Here is a 25,339-nt window from a genome sequence, read left to right as displayed (position 1 = left end):
TATGGAGGACTGTTCCCTGATCCTTGGAAAGTAGCCCACAATTCCAGCTGTTCTGACTCACAGACTGTAAGTACATTTACACGTTTAAAGGATTTGCCACTGATAATTCAAACACGAGTTTTGAGCAGTTTACAGTAGAGCTTGTTGTTTGTCATTTCTCTGATGCACTGTGTAAAAAGACAGAATAAGTAATTATAATCCATAATTATTTCCCCACTGGATGCAACAAATGCCTAATTTGTAATGGGTTTTATGGTTTTATCTCATCACGTTAGCCCGAGATACGGAATCACAGTATGTTATGGGGCCTAAAATTTCCGTCACACGCTTGAGGTATTCAGCCAATCACAACACACTGGATAACTGGCCAATCAGAGCACACCTCACTTTTCAGAACGTTGAGCTTTGTAAAAATCGATGCGTGTCAGAAAGGCGGGGCATAGATTAGAAACAATAATGTACAGTATGTGGAAAATAATGTGTTTTTTTAATCTTAAACCGCATAAACACATTTCATTACACCAAATACACAAATAATGTTCTTTTTAGCAACATCATATGACACCTTTAATATTAGTATGGAAACTGTATAATTGATTTTTTTTTTTTCTTGGATTTTTAGATGAAAAGAAAGTTGAAAGGAACCGCATTAATTTGAAGTAGAAATATTTTTTTTGACATTATAAATGTACTGTTACTTTCGATCAGTTTAATGTGTCCCTGCTAGCATGTGCATTGCGTGCTTGCAAAATGGTACTGTTTAGGCTCTTTCAGTTCAAGAGTCAATCCCTATAATACTATGACTATTTGCCCTTTTGTGTAAATTTATTTTAATTTTTTTTTTGTCATAAACAAAATTTTATCAATACAATACTTTATTTAAAATACATTTTAATTATCTGTTGTTATTATTGGTTATTATTTTTATGATACTTTTTTCATCTTGCCTTTTACATTGTTGACAAAATCAAAGTCCTGCGTCACAGGAACAGAACAAAAACAAAAAAGAGGCAAAGGAAACCTCAAAACTTTGAAGTGTTTGTGTGTGTATTTGATGTGCTGCAGTGGGAAGCATTAATGAGGTTCTCAAGGACAAAACACACCCCTGCTCTTGCAGGTCTCCCCATGTGACCCCAGCCCACTCCCATCTCCACCTCAGGCACCTCGTGCCTCTGAGAGCGTGAGTCCCTCTGGGGTCCAGGAGCTCTGAATGGCTCTGGAGGAGATGGTGACGTCTGGACCAGGCTGACTCACGCTGAGGAGGCAGGCTCTTGACTTTATATCCCCTTATCTCTCTGTTTCTCTTCCTCTCTCCATCTATTTTTACTTTTGTCTGTCTCTGTATCTCCTGATCTATTTTTCCTAGTGGCTTGAGTCAGAGTTCCTAGCAGGTGAGCAAACAGATCTGTGGATATGGGTTTCATGGAAAGGTGAAATTGCGTTTTCTATCAGATTTTTTGTGCAGGGGTTTAGTGATGTTGATACATAGCAATGAGGAATCCACAGTGGGTGATTATAGATTGAGCTGCAACACTGAGTGATTCATACACTGAGCAGGAGAGCGGCTCTGAATGTTCACATCAGCTCATGAGAGGTGTGGATGAATAGGTACTTGTGTGTTTCTGCTTTTGTAGGATGTTACTGTTGCGTGTGTTTGGTCAGTGTGTGAACTTTCCCTTCACCTGATATTTAAATATTCCCTTTGCTCATATATCACACACATAGAGCCAACACTTAGAACAAGACAACACTGTGGTTGTGTGTATGTGTGTGTTCATGTGTGTTTGTGTTTTAGATGGCAATCTGCATTTGGTGTGGAGTAGGTATGGGTGCGGGGAAGTGGGGTGGAATACAGTGGAGCTCTGTACCTACCCAAACACACACACACACACACACACACACAGCGTACATCTATACTTAGCAAAATTAGGACAAACTATAGACTATATATATAGTGTTTTTCTTAAAAGCTTATTATAATTAAAAGAAGTAGCAAATTGTTGGCGTCAATAGCCTCATGGGCTGCACACTGACATATAGCTCTATTCGGGTGTCCTGAGTTGTGGACCTTTCCTGATACCATGTCCTCTATCTCTCTCCCACATTGCTTTCTGTCTGTCCTATCATAATAAAGGCAAAAATGGCACAAAAAAGAAGGGGCAAATAAAAAAAACATTTTAAAATATTTGTATTAAATTATTTTATGATTTAATCATAATAATAACAACAATAATGATAATTTGGGCCTGTTTTTACACAAATCTTTTATACAAAAAAAAAATGTGTAAAGAATTATACTACTAATACATATTTTGATGTGATATGGAGATTTCTTTCAAATAGATTTTTATATGAATTTTTGGATATATATATTGGCCTATATTGGATATTTAGATGTGCATTCTCTCTCTCTTTATTTTTTACATGTACTGTGTCATTTAATGCCATACACCGTGCTAACAAGTGTCACAGTCAGAAAGGTATTTGCAAATATTCCATTAATGGTGTTACTCACATTCTCTTGAAGAGAAAGGGTAGCAGCAGCTCATTTCATTTCCAAAAAGTGTGATTTTGGGCTTGGTATAATAAATTATCGGTGGGGTGTTTTGAGCTGAAACTTTGCATACACTTTCTGGGAACACCTGAGAAATTACATCTGGTAAAAAGGGGCATAATTCGTCTCCTTTAAAGTTAAAGGTGCTTTTTGTCAGTTTTTGATTCTACTAAAGCGTAAAAATACCATATGTTTGCAGATATTTAAGAAACATGCCAAGTTAACACACTTGTTTATCTGAAAAACAATGCTACATTCAGTTATTCTCCTTTGAAAATATGTGTTCCACGTCAGAATATCTGTCTCTATTTTGGTTTGTGAAACCTGCCCACTGCCAGTTTACTTAATTGTATTTCATCACCCCACGTTGCCGGTTGACAGGAAAACACAGCATTTCAATTCATTAATCTTTAACTGCACTCGTTTCTGTTTGTGTCGTCAATCTGGCAACCTGCGTGTGCATCAAGTCTGAGGAGGAGGGTGCGGGTGATAAAAAACCCTCTCCAATATTTTGAATTTGGACTGCAATACCTAGTTCAACCACTTGGTGTCAATCCTACATACAGCACCTTTAAACAAAATATAAAAACGAATTATACTGGTGAATGTAATCTTTTATAAATATCAAAATGAATATCTATTTCTCCTTCTGTACTTTATAATGCTGGGGTGTGTATGTCATTGATTTAAATCCATGCCACTAGAATCAGCAAGGGTTGAATGATCATTCCCACTATTTGACTTATGTAATACAGCATTTCCTACAGTTACAGTCCTCTTTATTGCTATTTGAGAAATGTTCATTTTTTTACTCTAACTCCCAGACATCCTTAAAGGGACATTTTGTCAATTTCCGCTAACTTCCCGAGACAGTTTTTTCCCTAGAGAGCTATGTAAACCCACACGCATCCCTTAGCTTTCTTGGCTGTAATCCTCTAGTGTTGCACTGTCATACAAAATTAACTGCTTTTTTGCAATACACTTTTTTGCTAAATTTCAACAGTTCTACCTCTCTCTCTCTCTTTCTCCATCCCTCTCTTCCTCTCTCATTCTATCCATCAGTGTACTTAAATAGCATCAGAATGGCCCATTAAAGACTCTTTTAATTATTCTTTCTGCCTGTCTTTGACCTTGGCACACATTATCTCCTTCAGTAAATTGTGACGTGTGATTCATTCCAAACACAGCTGATGGAAAGATGGTGCACAGTCACAGCTCAGTCCTCCATCATCCTGTGAAATGCAGTTGACGCAGCACAACATGTTGATCTGCACGAGTGGGTGTTGTTTACATTTACATTACATTTACATTTATTCATTTAGCAGACGCTTTTATCCAAAGCGACTTACAGATGAAGACAGTGGAAGCACACTTTGAACACACACACACAGAAACAGTGATTCCCAGATTGCCACTGTTGTCCGTTCTTGTTGACATCGAGGACAGTGTTGAATAGCTGTAACTTCCAGAGACTCATCCTGCCCTCCATCCTATGCTGAGGCGCCTTGTCTATCTGTGTGCTTGTCTCCTTTGTCCTGTGTCTTTAAATGTTCTCTTTAACCTGGCCAAGTGAGCCACTTTCGCTGTTTACCCCTCACTGGTTTCCCTGAAGAGGAATGTCTCACAGATGAGTGCATATATATATATATATATATATATATATATATATATATATATATATATATATATATATATATATACACACACACACACACACACACACACACACACACACACACACACACACACACACATGGCTTATGTAACATTTCGCATTGCTGTCATTGTTGCTGCAGGTTCAAAACTGTTCTAGGCATAGATGTTGTGACCTGTACACACATACATAGTGAAAGAAGTTTGGAGAAAGTGTGTGTTATTATGAGTGGTAATCACTGTGTGTGTGTGTGTGTGTGTGTGTGTGTGTGTGTGTGTGTGTGTGTGTGTGTGTGTGTGTGTGTGCGTGTGTGTGCCTTCAACCATCTCACACAAAAACACACACACACACACACTTTTAAAGTGTACATTTCTAAAGATTTTCTTATCTTTTTTGTCTTTGTCTGTCTGTCTGAAAATCTATCAATCCATTCTCACAGTTTTGTTGATCTATCTGCATTTACATGTCTCTCCTGATTTAGTGTTTCATCGGTAGCGCCCCCGTCACTTAGAGTGCAATTTTGTTTCCTCTGCAGTACCACATTGTCACCCTCACCTCTATGTGCCTGTGTAATGTCTTTGTGTGTGTTGTATGCGTCTGTGCAATATACACAGACAACCTGATGAATATGTAATGTGTGAAAGAGCATGTAATCACATGCTGAGAGAGTGTCTGCATGTGAAATAGACAAAAAATATTCAGGGTTATACGGATTCACCCTCCGTGCATTTGTGTGTGCAAGTGTGTCACAAATATAGGTTCATTAAAATATTTTGAGATGCTCAGTGTTGCGGAAAATGCTAGCAGGTGGGCAGACGTGACAAGTATGTGTTGTTTTGTGTGTGTGTGTGTGTGTCAGGGTGACTTGTGTCTCCTCGTCGAGCACATGGCTCATCCTGACACCTGTTTGCTCCTAAACTGTTTTGTGCTGCCATGACTCCTCTCGGGACTCTGCTTGCTACCAAAGTAGTTAACGGCCACAGGAATGTGTAGAACTCCCTCTTTACAATTCTTTACCCCTCTTTTTTTCCTGTTTTCTCTAATTAATTGCATTAACTTTTTAATCTTTCTTTGAATGTTGAAAGAGTAAAGCATAATATGTGTGTGCATAGCATATGGCTAGAGTGTAACAACAATTACTTTTGCCCTTTGGGTCCAATTAACACCCCACAGTTTGACCCAGACTTTATCCTCTATGTACCAAAGCCAAACACGCGACCACACACAGCTCCAAGGTGAGGTGTACTAAATTATTTTGCAGAATAAACAAGCTGATTTTCACAGACAACCCTGAGATATATATGGACAGATGTATTTATAGATGATTGAATAGGTGGATGGATGGCTAAAGGATGGATGCATTGACAGATGTCTAGATAGATGTCTAGATGCACTCCTTGTGCTCACAATTACACCTCTGTACTGGAGCTGGTTCTGAGTGAATGTGTGCAGTTGTGCTATTTATTCTCTCTCACACAGCCCCACATTAGTGATTTGGGGTTAAATGCATTCAGCATTGTTTCTTGGTGTTGTTTGGGTATTTATTTCTACTGTGGCCTACATGTCAGAACCCACCTTGAATAACCCATCAAATTCAAATCAGCACCTTTCAGTGTTTCTAAGCTGACATATTCTAATGAGAGTGAACTCTGTGCCACAGAAAGTCATGAAAGATCTGTATGTATGCAGTGTTTGCTTAATAAGTCTTAATGCACATAAAATAAACAAACAGCTATTTAAGAGATGACGGGGTTCATGCTGGGGTGCGATGATCAAATGGCGCTGTGGTTAACCCGTGCCTGGAAATGTGGCCAGTCATTCCTGGAGTGTGTTTTGTCTCTGAAATTTAAGCCGCACTGCATCCATAAAGGCTTTAAATAAAGTTTATTCAAAATGTGCCACCATGAATGATAACGGCAAACAGGAAGATCAACAGCCATCTGTCTTTATCACTTCCTTTAATACACCCAAGCGTATGTATGTTTGTGTTATTTAGCCAATGAAATGATATAGTCCAGCTTGATTTATTAAGTGCACAGCAGTATGCATCTATCATTTGATCAGTCTGAGTGTGTGTGTGTGTGTGTGTGTGTGTGTGTGTGTGTGTCGTAACGTGGCAGGTGTATTTTCGTCATGATTGACAGAGTAATCAGGATGGATTAGGGCTAAAGTGAGTACAAATGTGATGGAAAACGTTTTTAGTTACACACTAAGCTCTCTGTTGTTTAATCTAAACCTCCTGCCCTCCACGCACACACAAACACACACACACACACACACACACATATACACACATGTACAGATGGAAGGAGTGAGAGGGGTTATTCAAAAGGCCGCTTCAGTTTGTCCTTAGTGTTAGTGACATCGAATCAACTTACTTGTTTGCTTTGGAAAGCGTTTGCTGTGTTTAAATGTGTGTGCAGCTGCAAATAGTCCACCTCACTATCCAAGCAACACACACTGTGCCAATGTGTGTGGAAACATTTTTAAAAAGCGTTCCTTGAGCTCAAAGATTCAGCTGATGGTATAAGTCTGCACAGAATAATGTGTATACAGTGCTTGATGATTGTATTATGAAACTAGTCTGGTTGTGCTGGAATGGAGGTGGCCAGCTACCAAATCCATTCAAATCCCCGCACTTAATGGAGATGGAGCATCCATTCTGCTCTTGTGGAACCTTGAAGTAAAGAGATGGCTTTATTTTATTTGATCGCTATCAATAAAGTATGTCCCTGTCACAAAGAGTTCCAAGTTGTAACCTAACCTAGTCAAGGATGTAACCTTATATTCCAGTGTGAAAGTGTGAGAATAAACAATTTAGTTCACTCTGTCATTTCAAAGTTATTTTATTTTTTTTTATGTTAACCATACAAATATATTTTGAAGAATGTTAACCAAACCATTTTTGTATGAAAAAAAAAAATGTTCCACAGAAGAAATTGTGAGAAATTACAAGTTAAAATTTTGTGTAAATATTTTATGAAATAATAAAATGGTAAAATAATAATAATAAAAATAATTTGCCTTTGTCAGTAAAGGTACTGTACAGTATATTAGTTATGGTGCCATTTGTAATTCTACTGTCCTATTTCTTTTCATTTCAGGACACACACACACACACAAATTATGTGTAATCACAGTTGATCTTTTTTTTCTTATCTTTTTGCATCAGGATTCAATAATAATCAATTTTGTGTGTATGTATGATGCTCTGGATTCATTGACCATCACGACTGTGCTGCTTTTCTGGCTAGAATAATTTGCTAATAGCTCTATAATTATGGTTTTCATGCTTTTTTTCTGTTAATGATCTCCTTTCAAAGAGTGTGCAACATTGTGTGATTGTGTGCATGAATAAGAGAATTTTGTCAAATCTCATTCTTCTTCTCCATCTGAATATCAGTGCATGCATTTGGTAAAACTGCCTGCTGAGTGTGTGAGTGTTTGTGCCTCATACATATTCTGACTGAACATATACACACTTATTTGATGATGCAGTGTATCAACCCTGGGTGTCAGAGAGCTGATTGACCTGCTAAGTGTGTATGTGTTTATGTGTGTGAAGCATTAGGCAATTATGTGTGGGTGTTTGAAAGAGCGCCAGAATCACATAAAGCATTGTGCCTTTTAGCAGCCTTTAGAACAACAAAAGAAACTGCACTCAACTTCATAACAGTAACTTCATTAGAGCATAAAAAATAGCATAAAGTCTTAATTTCTGCACCCATTGTGAATGTGTATTTTCTACCCTAGTTGCTTCTGGATGTAAATTTTTGCGGGTTAATTGACCTCTTTGTTGTTTTTTCTCATTTTCCCCAGTGATCTGTAGTTCATAATGCTCACATCTGATTCAGAAGTCCCCAGGCGTCCTCTTCTTGATCTCACGGACGCTCACTTACAGTATCACTGAGATGCATGAAGCAAAGCCCAGTATCTTCCCCTTATGGAAAATATGGCACTTTTTTTGAAAGCAATGTCAATGAGAGAAGTAAAAGAGAGAGGAAAGAGTGGCTGTGCAGGTTGATGTTATGCTAATGCATACCATCAGCTGGCCATCTCCTTCAATGTGAGTTTGCTATCCGCTGTGATTTGACTTCACCTGCATAATTCTGAATTTATAATGATGTTCTGTGGTGTTATAAAGCTTAGAGACAGGAGACCTGGACAGATCGTGCTCTTCATAAACCTCCATAATCTATACAACATCTGTTAGCATAATCAGAGCTGACTGTCTCACTGGAACAACCTTGCTCTTTGAAATGTAACATGGGCTATTTTTTAGTACAAATTGAAATTAATGTGAAATGATTGAATATAGGACAGTGACATGATTTTTTTTTTATTATTATTCTTTTAAAATATATTACATACATAAAATGACTTGATCATGTTTTTTCACTTCCAAACCTTCCAAACTGCTCCCCCAAAATACTTTCTTACCCTGAAAAATATATACTACTCTTCAAAGGTTTGAGGTTAGTCTGTGCCGATAGCCTTGTGGGCAGTACATGGGTGGCCTGAGATCGAATACTGGCTCGTGGACCTTTCCCGATCCCTCCCCTCTCCTGTCCTATTGGTAGCATACATGGCAATGTTAATGTGTTTGATTTTGGAGGAAAAGATCTGCTACGCTGCTGCCGTGGCAGAGCAAGTATGAGACTTGCTAATGCCAGTACATCTACAGACATGCTGCTGTGAGCATGTAAGAAATACTGCTGCTGCATATATAAAATAACCCTGCATATATAGCATATATGAAATTACCCCGCAGCAGACGGGTGGAGGGCAAGCACTGGCCAACTATTTGAATGTTGAGAAGCAAGCTCATTGGCTGTTGATGCAGCTAGAACCAATCGGCTTCACCATGTGAAACATTATGTGTTGTTAACAGTACAGACTGTACGACGTAATTCACACACCCCTCATATCATACAGAAAATCATTTAAAATGGACTAAACTGAAATTATGGGACACACAGCAGATTTTGCAAAGCTATGAAACAGAGCAAATTTATTCTTGTCCCAACTGAGTTGAACGCACATATGGCCTCACAAACACACACACACACACACAGAGTATGGCCTGAGCAAACACACTCATCTCCACTGGTGATGCCAGTGGCCTTTAGTAAACTTATTAGGGAGAGAGCATCCAGTGAGCCGTTCACACAACTCCTAGTTTTCCACAGGGCTGTGTCTCCAAACCAGACAGAGCATCACTTCAGTGGAACAACAACAGAAGACTCATCACTCCAGAGCTCAGCCAGCCAATTATAGATTCATCTGTACATACAACGCCAGTGGCTAATAATGACACACACACAACTGCTGTAGCTTCCATTTGTTTAAAACTGTTGGCAGACGTTGTATTTTCACTGACATGTCTTTATTGTGTCTGATAGTAACTATTACTGTGGCACTCTGGAGCTGATTTTATCTTCACTTTCAACACTTATCTTCAGTTTGGCTAGAATGTAGGTGCTGAAGTCAGACAAACCTTTAGAGCTGGGAATGACAAGTGGGATCAAAAAAAGAACTGAAAATAATAAGAGAGAAAAAGAGAAAGACTGAGAAACTAGACAACTCTTTGTGTTGTTCTGTATAATTTGAAGTGTCTATTAGTGGTAATTGTATTTGTGTGAGTTTGTCTTTATTTGAATTTCTTTTATGGAAAGTTGAGGGGGATAACAGGAATTGTTATATTATATTTTTATTTATTATTTAATTAGTTTGTGTTATGCATTAACTATTACTAGGTCTATTATTTTCCATTTTCACTTTTAGTTACAGTACACATACATTAAAATACTAATAGAATATAATTTCTGTGGTGGGGCTGATGAAAATGTGTTCTGTACAAAGGGAATTATTACAAATAAATTATACATTTCATAAAAATAAATTAAATAATAAGACAATCTAATTTTAACTATCTATTTATTTATTTATGTATTACTATTTTTACTCTGTTTACTCAGACTGATCCTCTCAGTAACTGAAAGACTGCTATATTGTCTTGACCTGTGGAGCGTGCTCTGTTCAGAAGTTGGCCACATCATGTCTGGTTTCATTAGAGTATTTTTGGAGCGCTTGACAATCTGCCCTGCTGTTTGTGCATTTGTTTTTTTTGTGTGTGTGAGTGGCAGAAATACACACATGTCCCTACTTGAGTGACTTTCAGCAGGATATCCGTGCACTGATTGATGCGGTCTCATGGGGATAGAAGATGTGATACAAGACACACAGTACAGCGCAGAAGATCGCTAACATCACTAACAGCCCTCTCTTGATCCACTGCCACTCCTTCAGCTGTGTGTCCAGACGACAGGGTGACCTCAAGGATCTTTTCAGATGTTTAACTAAGAGAAATAGGAGCTCAGTGAATCTTAACTGTTCCATGATGTCAACATGCCCAGCAGTGACTGCAGCTCAACAATAAGGAGTTTCTCCTGCTGGTCTGGATGGCTCTGTAGATATATGTACTTTTGTCCTACTAACATTTTCTTTATATATATATATATATATATATATATATATATATATATATATATACACACACACACACATATAAAATACTCACACAAAATACACATGTATATGTACACACATAAGTATACATTTGTGCAATATATATCTCATTGATTCCTGAGTTGAGGGATAAAACATGTTTTATAATGTGAGTTTTTATTATTTAATGATACATTTTTTATAATAATGAGCCATGTAAGGGAACAACTTTTTCTGAATTAATCAATTTATCAAAGAACTTAATTTGTTTCCGTCAGGTGCATTAAAGAGCATAATATTTTTATTTGATCCACCCATTAACAGTATATGATTTTGCAACAATATATTAAATATAAATAATCTGTTTCTTTGATCTCATAGACATGTTTTCATGTAGTTCTGTTCATGTTTTACTATTCTAAAACAATAACTTGAAAAGTCTCCAGTAGCTCACAAAATACAAGAAGCCTAGGTTCGGTTCACTGTAATGTTCAGCATTATTATATTATTATTTGTTGCCTTATAGCAGCAACAGAACTGCAGTGGTGAAAAGAGTACTGAAAATTTGTACTTGACAAGTACTGTTACATTGATGAAATAATACTCAATTACAAATAAAAGTACTGCTTTCAAAACAGTACTTAAGTAAAAGTAAAAAATACTCAGAGTACAAGTTACTAGTTACTTTTTAGCTGGCGATATTTAATTACCAAAAAATATTCATATCAAAGATCTATATGGATGTATAATAGCACCTTTGAACAAAACCCTCTTTTAAAGGATGTGAATTAGTGGTCATGATACAGGGATTTCTAACTTCAATATCTGGTTGGATAGGAGTGGTTAAAGGGGTCCTATTATGCTCTTTTACAATGTCTTGAATTTGTTTTGGGGGTGTACTAGAACATGCTCTCATGCTTGGTGGTTGAAAAACATTATTTTTAATATAATTTACGTCATTACCTTTCTCTCCAACATGGCACAAATATTTCGATTAGTTCTGGGTTTGATGAATACCAGCCTTCCGAAAAACAAAATGTGTCGTGATTGGTTAGCTGTCCCAGTGTGTTGTGATTGGTGAACAGTTCAGATGGTTTTCAGTGTTGCCCCGCCCCTTCCCAAAGCAGCAAGTTCCCTATGATAAGGATGGCATCAATATTTCCATATCAATTTGATGTTGTTTTGGAAAACAGCGCTGTAGTCCAAACAAGATGTTTGTTGTAGATCTTGAAAAGGAATTTAAATGTTTTTTTAAATATCTCCCTTTGGAGTGGACTTTGAGATTTGTAACTTTATAGAGCTTTGTTATGCCCAAACATACACACTACACACTGACTAAAATTCAAAAGTGAAAAAGCATAATAGGACCCCATTAAGAATATCTGCTTGTTACGTTTGACATCATCTTTCACCACTTCTGGGACTTAATGCTCTGCCAGACGCCTCTTCAGAAAACAACAAACTGAATCAGCTAAAATATTAGTGTCTGAGACACTGTGAGCAGGGAGACTGTAGTGTGCACAGAAATTACGCTTAGCTTAAATACTTAATATTAATGAAATAGTGTTAATAAATGTCTGCTGAGATAGTATTCGTAAGTGAAATGAGTTGGACGTCATACTTAACAAGAGGATTCTCCCAAGCCATCAAACTGACTTCATCAGAGCAAGAATGAAACGGCAGACAATGTTTTTCCCAGTGTATTGACTTGCATGGTTCAACTATTTGCTTCAAGACTACTACTGTGCACTAAAAAAGCAAGTAGGGTTATTTTTGATTTCATGATGTACAATCATTTTAGTACCACTGGCAAAACTACCACATACTGTATACTGCCATATACCTGTAGATTTTTTTTTTTTGTCCATCCATTTTTTCAAGGCACTCATTATTTCAAGGTTTTATGTTGTTGTTTTTTTTTCTAAAAAGACACATTCACCTTATATGATTTGTGTCCTTATAATAGGGCAACTTACAGCACAAGGAAGCTTGATTTCAACAAACAAATGACCTCATTTCAGTTAGAGGTATTCAAAATATGACCACACTGAATTTATACAAGCAAAGATTTAATAGCTATATACAGTATGTTAGGCCTATTTATGTAGATAAATGGAACATCAGATGGATTTTTACCTGTAATGACTGTAAAATGTAATGATGCAGTAGACAGACTAGGATATTTATATGTACAAATCAGACAAATATCCCATTCCAAAACATTTCTAGCATAAATTTACATTTATATACAGAAATTAAAGTTCCATATTTGTTAAAAGACTTTCTGGTGCATTTCACTAACAACCAATAACATTTCAGGAAGGATTTTCATTGGTCAGGTGTGGATCTATTTGAATGGTTGCTAACTTTTGACAAAATTTATTCCAGGAGCAAAGAGAAATAATTTCTACTAGAGATTGCGACTGTACACAGACATAAAAGCTGACGGAGCTGACAAAATGAAATATGTTTACCATGTGTTATACAGTGGAGCAGGTTTTTTTCTTCTTCTTTAGTTGTAGCTGCATTAATAAACATAACAAAAATGCCAAGATTTATCCCACAACTATTTACAGAAACTATTACACTGGGTCATGACGGAGTTGACAAACCTGTGACTGATGAGACCTCAATATTGTTTGTATAAAATATAAAAAAATATAATACTTTGATAGATAAACTACTCAGGTTTATCAGCTTAAATGCACAAAATACTTATAGAATAATTGCTTCTTAATCCAAACAGATGTGTTAATGAAAGAGTGTTTTAAATTGATTGTATTATTTTCACATTTTATTTTACTAACCATGTTGTGAGTTGGGTGGAGTGGGTTTACAGTATGTTTGGGCAACAGGGACAGATGTGTGCTTGTCTGTGCTCCGTCTGTGGTCAGGGAGTGGTGTTTAGAGAAAGAGAGGCACTTGATCAATGGGGCCTGTGTGCATGTGTAAAATGCTCTAGTATATCTTTGTCCATGTGAGGTGTGTGTTTGATAGACAAGTCCAGAGATCAAGGAGTTTATTATAGTAGGCTAGTGGTGATTTAGATGATATTCATGAGTTACAGTGAAATATTTTTTAACTAATTTATTATTATTACTACATAAAATTATAATGTTAAAGACTGAATTTAACTGTGAAAAAAAGCAAAACTATTTCTGTAAATTCTGGGCATCGTTGATTAATATCTCCCTCTAGTGGAGGTTAGTAGCAATGCTGTAATCCCCGGAGATTGTCAGAATGATGAACAGAAAATGATAATATATATAAATAAATATATACATTACATTTCGAAAGTTTGGGGTCAGTTTAGGGGTCAAGTTTTTCCTTGAAATAAATGAAAACTATTATACAGCAAGGATGCATTAAATTGACATAAATGTTGTTCTTTTGAACTGTTTATCAAATAAATGTATCAGTTTCCACACAAAAAAAAAAACATTAAAACTAGTATGCTATATTTATAAAATATATATTATGTTACAGTTATAAAATAAACATCATGTTTTCAGCATTGATGTTAATAAAAAATGTTTTTGAGAAACAAATGATTGTATATAATTTCTGTCACACTGAAGACTAAAGTAATGAGTGCGGAACATTCATCATTTATCATTACAGGAAAACATTTCATTTTATTATTTATATTAAAATAGAAAATTGTTCTTTTAATGATAGTATTACTGTCATAATATTACTGTTTTACTGTATTTTTTATTAAATGCAGCATAGATTAACGTAAGAGACTTCAAAATATAAAAACAGCTTACCAACCCAAAACTTTTGTGTGTGTGTGTGTGTGTGTGACTTTTAGTTCACTAAAACTTTTAGTATTAATATAAAATAGAGAAAATGTGGTTTAAAAGTTTTTAGATGGAAATCATAAATTGAATGAAGTAAGAGAACCTTAAACATTTCTTCTCCTCTTAGGAATGAAGCGTCCGCTGAGTCCTGTTGAAGACGGGTTGCTGACCGAACAGACTGGGCATGAGGGCATGTCCTCTGATGGGGTGGAGTATATAAGACAGGACGTCCCACCTATAAACTCTCGTCCGAAGCGGGAGCGCAAACACAGGTCGTACACACTCTGTGAAGTGTGCAACATTCAGCTGAACTCCGCAGCACAAGCACAGATACACTACAATGGCAAAACACACCAGAAAAGACTCAAACACATAAACAACAGCAGCACAGGTATGATATGTGTGTCTTTCTCTGGTGTTCTTGTCATAGCTGGAGCTCCGAAACTGTAGCTTCTTGCTTAACATTATCCACCCAAACAGTTGTTTGAACAAAACATGTTCCTGGATCAACATCCTTTATCAGCCCTGGAAGTGCGCATCTAGCAACATCCGTGCCTTCTGATTTTTCGGTGTTTAAGGCTACAGATTTTTTTCTAGAAGGTGGTTCCAGGACCAATAAATTATATATACTGTATATCTGGGCACATGTTTTACTAGGGTGACTCACACTGTGTACCGTACATTCTTGTGCATGTCACTTAACATGATTACTCAAGCTGGACAACATTCCTATCAACCAATCAGATTTTAGGTGTAGGTTTAGATGCAGAGCTGGGGTTGGGTCTTCAACATTTTTATCTGCCTTTCATTTCCCCTTGATTTCAAGGGTTGGTTCGAGCAGGGGATTCCTGACTTTTTGATACCACAGACCCCAAATTTGATTAACTGACTGCAATATTTTAATGTATATATACTACATTTATACAGTGGAACATGTTATCTGTAAAAGGTTTAGCTTCTATTAATCTGACACTGATTTTCTACTTACTCTTAGGGTACTACGGTAGGATACTGTTAAAAAATGGCTATGGCTGTAAAATATAATTCTATTAAATTTTTGTAAAACCCCTTAGTTTAGGGGTACAGGAATAGTGTTTTGTGACAAAAGAATTTATTCCAGGAACATGTCCATCCTGGCTGAATCATGTCATGCTATTTATGTCAAAACACTTAACACATCATTTTTATGAACGCTGTGTTGATTTTTTTTTTTTTTTTTCAACAAATATTTTTTCTTATATTAGTATTAAATGTGTAGAAACAATTTTGAGACAAATCTGTATTTTCACTAGTGCCATAAGACTTTTTGTTAGTCACAAATTCATATCTTTATGACATGCAAACAGCTTTAAAAACATTATCAACCACCTTCATGTTGTCAGCCGGGGTCTGACAGGCATCTGCATGCAATTCATACCCTTAGACCTCATTGTGTCCATCTGCAGTTAATATGTGATTTTGACTTGACTTGCTTTTATGTTTCCATGGTGATGCGGCTTTAAAGCCCAGCTGATAGGTCAGGAAGGAGCATGTGAGAAGCCCGTGAGATGCTGATTGTTGTAGTTATACGGTGGTAAAGACTGGGCTGTAAGTCTAGATGTCAGTCTGGAGATAATTGCTGGATAGAAAGTCAGGCAGCTGGTGGCAGCTTAGTGTCGTGCAGTGTTATCTCCACAAAACTGGGTGGAGTCATCCAGAATCATGTGATTAGATGTGGAATTTGTCCATTTATTTGAACAACAGTAGAATAATCCAGTAACACAATTTGTTTGTCCTTGCACGCAACAACAGAGCTCTGCACAAACCTGCACAGACAGCAAGTGCATGCAAATGCCACACACACGAAACCCTGGCCTACAAACATAATTTTCCTTCTCTTGTAATGCAAATGTGAAATTAAAGCTAACTTCCATGCTGTTGATTCTTACACATAAGGACACACGCATGCATGGCCAATCATATGAGCAGCAGTCAGACCCACTTCAGGTGCAGGCTCTCATACAAATAGACCATAATTACATAGCAACCGAACATGTTCACCATGGAAATGCTCGACGTGGCGACACCCCCTTCAGCAACGGGGTACAGGCACTCACGGTCTCTGAGCCAGCTAGATTTTATGCAGTTTTTGTGTTTGCGCGTGTTAGGGTCTTAGCAGGATTCTAAATGGTGACGCTTTATGTTGTTTACGGAGAAGCTCTGAAATGCATGCCTATGTGTGAATGTGTGTGTTTGCATTCAAGCATAAAGATATAAAGGTTCATTGATTAGCCATTCTGCTAATGTTCGACAGCATAATAGAAGTCAAATTAGACTGGACAGCCTTTCCCATGAGCATACAACAGCAATGCCTAAAGCCTACATGATGCTACACACACATAACATCTGCTTTGCGTACACATCCTCACACACACAAAACGGTGATTGAGTCCTTTAGTACTGTATGTGTCTTTCTCATTTTAAGTGGATGGCACTGTACAGCACGGTTCACTAGCCAGTGATGCTGCATCATTAGCTACAGTTCCTTCATTTTTGTGTGAGAATCTAAACTTTTGACAGCTAGAAGAAGTAAAATGCTAATTCTCATCAAATTACCAATTTTAGCTACACTGAGTGGATTTATATGAGAGAGTGATGTTAATGTTTATTGTCCATGATATATAAATACAAATAAACAAATGCAATAAACACATATTTATTATTCTTTTATAGATATATATTTTTAAAAGCTTTAAAAAATCCTCATGCATAGTTGTTCTCACACATCCAAAATTTATCAGAGGAATATAATTAAAGGGATATGTCACATTCCAAAAATTAAAACGCTGTCATTACTTACTCCAGTGGTTTACCGGTAACTGTAATTTTCTGAAGCAACATGAATGCTCTTTGTGCATCAAAAAAAACCTAAAATAATTACTTTAAAAATTTTCACAATTTTTTTCACTTCCCCTTCAATCTCCAATGCGTGTTCACGAGAGCTTCCGAACATGCTCTGAACTACTCTATCCGAAAATGCATACTTGCCTAGTAGGCAAAAAAGAGTATGTCCAAAACATAAACAGTAAATGAAAGTACCCAGATTACCTAATATTTTGGGTGATTTTCAGCATTAGTTGTATTGCTTTACAACCATTTTATTTCATTCATACAACACACACACACACAGTACAAAAAATAAAAAAATGTTAACAGTCACTTAGTAATGACTTATTCTAAAGAAGAGTATGCGATTTCAGAAGAATTAAGCTATTTGTGGAGCAGCATTACTTTGTTGCTGAATGAAGAGTGTTTGAATGACACATTTGAGTAAATGATTTACTCAAAACATTTATTGTTACGCCACCTACTGGCGATGTGCGATGTAAACTGCAGAAAGAGTCAAGTTCTAGCCAGAGTTCAAACAATCTCAAAAACTCAGTTTAAACTGTTTAACTAACAAATAATGTGAGATATTACAGTCGTACGCACATCTGCACTTAATTGTTTCTGATGAGAGAATTCGCCAGAGAGCAGAATTCAGTCAGGGCATGTGAACTTAGCAAAACACGATGACTCACCTGAAAGCCTATGATTGGCCGATGTGTTCATTAACTCAACAGAATCATGTGTGATTGGTTTTAATGGGCAGCGCTGTGAAAACGTGTCTGTCTCTGGCTAACACAGATTTGAATTTAGCAGCTGGTGATATTTTACTTTTTTCCATTACTGCCACCCAAAGGACACACAGCACAGTGAACCCAAAATAATTTTTTGTGATAAGATTCCAAATTTAGGGGAGCCACAGGGGACCTGTTGACATGGGGGGACTGCCTCCCCACTAAAGAGAAAGGCCCTTGCTCAAAACTACGTTGAACATGTTAATAAACTTAATTGGGTACAAAACAAATAAAGTATACAAATAAACATTCAGCCAAGTATGGTCACCCATACTCAGAATTTGTGCTCTGCATTTAACCCATCCGAAATGCAAACACACAGAGCAGTGAACACACACACACACACACACACACCCGGAGCAGTGGGCAGCCATTTATGCTGCAGCACCCAGGGAGCAGTTGGGGGTTCAATGCCTTGCTCAAGGGCACCTAAGTCGTGGTATTGAAGGTGGAGAGAGAGCTGTTCATGCACTCCCCCCACCCACAATTCCATCCGGCCCGAGACTAGAACCCACAACCCTTTGATTGGGAGTCCAACCCTCTAACCATTAGGCCACGACTTCCCCTTCCCCTAAATTGTGTACTTATTAGTATACTATAAATTATACACATTACAGAACTCACTTTTTTTATTAATTTAGAAGTCATTCTACTGAACAGTTACTAAATTCTAGATTGCATATGGTAAGACTGTAAATCAGTTTTAGAATAATTAAATGCATTTGTGTGTGTGTGTGTGTGTGTGTGTGTGTGTGTGTGTGTTTGTGTGTGTGTGTGTGATTCACTTTCATGTCAGTAGGAAAAGGCAAAAGCCTGGAAACTTGATTTACAGCGACACTTAACCACACACAAGACGTGCTAAGTAACAGTCTTATCACTGCTCACCTTCTGTTGACTCCTCCAGGCCCCTGAACTCAAACCCACATAATCAGCATGACTGCACACAAACACACACATACATACACACATGCCACAAGGAGGGTAATATGAATATGTGCTTACAGGGATATCATATCTACCTTTTATTTTGTTACATTTGAATAATTATAATCTGTTTTAGAACTGTGTGCATACATGAACATTTGTTATAGGACTTTATGTTTAAATCCCTCAGAGCATCTGCTTTTGTCCACATTTGTTAATGGTCCACTCTAGCTGGCAGATCATTTTACTTCATCCCATCTTTTCCTCTCTAAAACCATATTTCACCCCCACCATCCCAATCCCCAGATAGGTTCCTCAATTGGTATGCTACGTACTGTAGTATGACTGCTGAGATTAGTAGTCTTTTATCAGGCTGCCTGGACACACACAAACACTAAATAGTAGATATGATGTGTATTTGTGAGTTCATATTTATATTGTGAACAATATTTACCAGAACGTGGCAATATAACTCATTTTAGCAGTTTGTACATCTCATGTATTTCAGTTAATTACCAATTAAATGTAATATTAAATAAGAAAATAGCAGATACCAATTATATATACTGTATAGACACTCACATGGTGTAAAATTAATAAAGTGGAATCTATAAACGTATAAAGTTACATAATTGGAAATGCATTTAAAATATTTATTTTTTATTTCATATACAAGGCCATCATGTTCTCTTGATATCAGTATCTGCATTGGTGATTGAAAAACCAAGTTACTAATAATTGTGACCTTTAGCCAGCCAGTTATCCTGAAGCATCTTCAAGGGTATAGTATTATGTTGTGTTGGAAAGCTCTTTAGATGAAGGTGGCTGCTAAATAGCAAATTTGTGCAAGTGTGTGTATTGTCATGTATAGCAATGTTTGCTTTAGTGAACACATGCTGGTATTTTTTTTGGTACAGTGCTTCATCTCTGTGTGTTGTATGATTGTGTTTTGCATGTTTATTCTGCTCCTGTGTTTGTCTTTCTCTGTCTCTTATACTCTCCGTCTCTGGTCTCCTCTAATGCAGCATGAGGTATTGGATTATAGTAACTGTCTGTGTCTGTGTGTGTGTGTGTGTGTGTGTGTGTGTGTGTGTGTGTGTGAGGGAGAGAGAGATTTATTAAAGGCTAAAATTTTCTGCATGAGTGTGTCTGCACAGCTGCGTTTTTCAACCATTCCAATGTACCCCCCCCCCCCCCCCCTCTTTATTTGACTTCCCTCTTTTATCACCAATTTTCATTCGATTATTCACAGCTCCTCTCTTCTCATCGTTCACCCTATTACTCTTTACATGGTCTCTTGTCACTTCTTTGAGAGGAAGTCTGTTTTTCGATTTCCAACAGATTTTTCCTTGATGTTTTTTTGTTGTTTTAAGGTGATTGTTATTTGTGGCCACTATAATAATACCACAAAAATAATGATTTGTGAAATTAAATAATAATAACTTATTTTTCTTGTTTTAGAAAATGTGAATTGTTGGTAAAACTGCAGTTTGTGACTTTGTTTATTCATTAATACCACCAAATAGAAATTCTAAATTAATGAAGTTGTCAAAAGCCGCATTTCCACTGTCGGGCCAGTGTGAGCCAGAGCTTGAAGCGGGCCAGGCGGGGCTAATAATCTCGGGCCAGTAGCACCGAGGCCAGAAAAGCACAGGGTTTCCATCATCGGGCCAGTAGCTCTACTGCGCTTCACTAAAACCCGCCCTTTACACACCTCTCAGGAAAAACGTAATGCAACCTCATCATTTCACCAACAAACAGAAGTTATCAGAAAACTAAGGAATAAATCACTGGAACTAGCACGATCACAAAACGAATATGATAAATGTGGCCGTTTGTTGCATGCTTTGTTAAATATTCAAATTCAAAAGCATCAATGTTTCACTATAGAATAAGTGATACATTGATCATAATGAATTAATTTATCAGCACTCAGAATTAAATCACACAGAAATAAATGTATTTGTATTTTATTTATTTATTTTAAACGCTTATGAAAATAGCCTGCTTATTCAGCTGTGTCTGTTTCTTTTTATTTGTAGCCACAGTAGCCCGTCACATTTAGAATGAATGATAATATCTCTATTTTTATAAAAGCTCCCGAAAAAAAAATAAAAAAAATAGCATTATTATATTTTTATGACACAGGCTATGTGGAGCTAAACTCTCGAGACGAGACTTTATGACAGATAATATATGTTACTAAATAAATACACAATTGTGATAGAGAATAAGAAGCTGACGTCTGATTTCTTCAAGCGGTCATATTTACTATGTTTACTATGGTAACGTTAATGTTTAGCGTGCATAGTCTTTTACATCGTTTTTAAATATTTTTGCCTTGTATGGTGATCATAATCCACATCGGATCAAGTTATTTTAAACACTCGCTGCTGAGTAAGAGTGATTTTTTAACTCAACTTATTTTAAAACATCTTTAATGCTGGTGTAAAAGCTGTTATCTTTCTGAAATGATCCGTGCTGACGCTCTCCAGACTCATTTTCAATAACCACACCTCTAGCCCCAGAAAAGCCCCAAAAAAACCTGACTGTTTGCCCCGAGGAACCCCGACGAGGCACGATCAAGCCCCGGAAGTGACAGTGGAAACGCGACTGGCCCTGGCACGCACTAGCACGCCCGGTTTAAGCTCGACAGTGGAAACACGGCTAAACACTCCTACTGCCCCCAATCTGCAATTGGTCTGTCAAACAGTTAGCCCCGCCCCAAAACTCACACATTGGCTGAATCAGTGTTGCTAGGTTGGGCCATTACCAACAAACAGCAATGCTTTTACACTTCTCAGTACTTTAATGTCATAAAAATAACACGTATCCAGTTTAGTTTTGTTGCATATACTCTTGCAGTTTATTAAGATATAAAAAAGACAAAGAGGTCAGACAGATGAATCACTGCACACACACACTAAGTGTATGGATTAAACCTTAGAGCACATTTAAGTGTAAGGATATTTCACAGCGTAACACTTTACCAAAGAAACGTCGTATTCAGTTCAGAGAGCGACACCGGGTCTTTCATTGTTATTCATGTATTAATTTATGCACGGGAAGTGAGCGAATGGGGCTGCAATATGCAGATGAGTTAATGTTTCATGATGGAAATTTTCCGGTTGGCTGCTCCGGGTGGCTGCAGTTAATGATAAAGTATGGCAGAATGACAGAAACAGAGGGTGAAATAGACAAAAAGGGAGAGTGAATTTGCTTTTAATTTTTTAAAATTATTATTATTAATAAAAAATAATATGATCCAGAAACATAATGGCCACAGCACTGGATCATCACAGTGCATTTACATCATCAACATTAGCATCATGGCTTTTGTCATCATCATCACCGTCATCATCATCATCATCTGTGTATTAAATCACAAGGACATAATGTCTTGTCAGCAACTCTTCCTATGATTCCCTGAACCAACAGCAGACAAATCACGAATGCCCTTCTCACTCCACCCTATTACACATCAGTGTTCATCAGCGTGCATGCGGTGAAGTTTGTGTGCACATGTTTTTGCTGACATTGAATTATTTTCCCAATTATACATGGCTGATCCTATGTTGTAGCTGCGCAACAACTCTCTTCATGTCGATGAAGAGGTAAGACAGAGAGAGGAATGTACTGAAGTCGTGTTGTGAAGGCTAAAGGTTGCAATCGTGTGCTTTGTTGGGCAGCACTTGATTGAGCGAGTATTTGCTTGGGGTGATGTCTGTAGCGTGTAATTAGTATTTCATCATTTCTCTCATTCAGGCGAAAAATGGCACAATCTGGTTTTGCAAACACACACACACACACACACACACACACACCATAAGAAGAAACAACAGTCTTGTGTACAGCACACTTCTAGTCTTCCTCTCTGTTTCTGATGGCGTCTGCCTCGCACAAAAAAAACAAACTCATACTGTTATTCTCAGTGTGGTTAAACCCTATTGGCTGGTCAGGGGAATGGATGTCCTAATCCCTTTATCAGACCAAACAGATGCTGCCCCAGAACAAAGAGGGGTCCAGTGTGTGTGTGTGTGTGTGTGTGTGCGCGCATGTGTGACATTGAGCACCGGTCACTGGAGTGTATGTGTTTGACTCAGGCTAATATGCTGCTGTGAAATATTCAGGTTTTACATTCTCAGCAAATCACTTCAGATTCATTGTGACACCCATATTATGGGATGTTCATTTGAATGTTGCAGAAAGGATTTGAATACCCATGCACACTCTGAACACATAATTCGTCATGTTTTATCTTTTACAATTGTCAAAATTTTTTAAGCATTATTTTATGAATTTATATTATGTAAATCTTTTTACACCACCGTTAAAATATTGATATAAAAAGACTAGCATATTTCTATTCTATATTATATTTTATTCCTGTGATGCAAAGCTGAATTTTCTGCATCATTACCCCAGTCTTCAGTGTCACATTATCCTTCAGAAATCATTATAATATACTGATTTGGTGCTTACATATTACATATTATATAAGTAATATATTACTTATTATTTTAAGTGTTAAAACAGTTGTGTTGCTTAACATTTTTGTGGAAACTGTCATTCATTTTCAGAAAATAGAAAGTTCAAAATAACAGTATTGATGGAAATCGAAATCTTCAGAGATTTGTATAGTTAATATATATCATTATATATATTATATATGTATTATAAATGTTTTATATTGTGTAATATACAATATAATTTTAAAAACTATATATTTTTATTTTCTAAATGTATTTACATAATCAAAAAATGTTTTAATCAAAATATTATCTTCTAGTAGATGTTGCTTATTGTCATAATATTGCCATTTTAATATTTTGTGGATGATGTTTGTTGTAACTTTTGAAAATGTTGTTAAAGTGTGTTAGTTGTGTGCTCAGTGGGTTGTTGTTTCTGGGTGTGTTGGTGTCAGGGAGTGTTTGTGTTGAATTGCCAGTGTGTTTGTGATGTGTGTGTTTTGTGTCAGGGAGTGTTTGTGATGTGGGTGTTTTTCCTCTGTCAGCTCCTGTCAGTGTCAGATCTCTTCAATGCTCTGATGGGCAGTGACAGCCCTGCACAGGAAATGATGTGTAGGAAGCAACCTCAAGCTCCATATGACACAATGTTAGCAGACCAGCCTGCATGCATGCTTGTGTGTGTTGCATATATCTTAGCATCTAATCAAAGTGAGGTAATGTTGCACCTGACTGTGACAAATCTCTTTCTCACGCTCTCATACACACACACACACACACACACCGTCTCTTTCAAAAGTAAAGTAGTTCAATGAAAAATAAATTTCTTTTGTTTACTTTCATGTAATGCCAAACCTGTTTGACCTCTTTCTTTCTGGAACACAAAAGGAGAAAATCTTTCAAATGAATGGCTTCTATCATGCTTGCAAGAGTCTTTGCTCGACCTTTACACTCAGTTTTTCCTCTGCTTTATGGACTTCTTTTGACTGGTTTTCCAGTCACTCTTCCTCTCTCAGTTTCTCTTTTCCAGGTGCTTAAGACTTAAACTCTATTCTTTCCATTCTCTTTTCCATATTCTCTCTCTTAAAACACATATGTATTCACTCTTTTTGTAATCCCCCTAACCCCTGTCATTATTCCATAGTGTCATTCAGCAGGAGCGCCAACAGTGTGGGATTTTGTTTGCTTTAGGTTGTAAGCCTTTTTGTTCTTCGATTTTCCAGCTTAAGTGCGTGAAAACTCTTTCTCTCATGGATATTCCTTTTTCTAGTGGCTAGTGCTGGGAAGTAAACCGGTTCATACCGAAAACCGGTGTATATTTTCATTACGATGTTAATTTTGAATATACCGCCATACTGGTGCATTTACAGGGATAGTTCACCCAAAAAGGGATAGTCCTTCCATTGAAACTGTGTGTATGGTCTACTGTCCATGTCCAGAAAGGTAAGAAAAACATCATCAAAGTAGTCCATGTGACATCAGAGGGTCAGTTAGAATTTTTTGAAGCATCGAAAATCCATTTTGGTCCAAAAATTGCAAAAACTACGATTTTATTCAGCATTGTCTTCTCTTCCGGGTCTGTTGTGAGCGAGTTCAAAACAAAGCAGTTTGTGATATCCGGTTCGCGAACGAATCATTTGATGTAACCAGATCTTTTTGAACCAGTTCACAAAATCGAACTGAATCGTTTAAAACGGTCCGTGTCTCCAATACGCATTAATACACAAATGACATAAGTTGTTAACTTTTTTAATGTGGCTGACACTCCCTCT

The 25,339-nt window shown here is 37.0% G+C and overlaps 1 protein-coding gene across 1 annotated transcript in view; it reads left to right on the top strand.

The window, feature by feature from the left end:
* Window positions 1-25,339, top strand: part of LOC113097643 (zinc finger protein 385B-like) — an 82,499-nt gene that overhangs the window by 11,338 nt on the left and 45,822 nt on the right. The window contains exon 2 of the mRNA XM_026262916.1: window positions 14,646-14,909. Within this exon, the coding sequence (XP_026118701.1) occupies window positions 14,646-14,909 (264 nt within the window). The remainder of the gene's footprint in view (window positions 1-14,645; window positions 14,910-25,339) is intronic.

The sequence above is a fragment of the Carassius auratus genome, chromosome 6, assembly GCF_003368295.1.
Source record: "Carassius auratus strain Wakin chromosome 6, ASM336829v1, whole genome shotgun sequence".
NCBI lineage: Eukaryota > Metazoa > Chordata > Actinopteri > Cypriniformes > Cyprinidae > Carassius > Carassius auratus.
The sequence above is the reverse complement of the archived record's forward strand: the minus strand, read 5'-3'. Positions and strand labels throughout refer to the sequence as shown.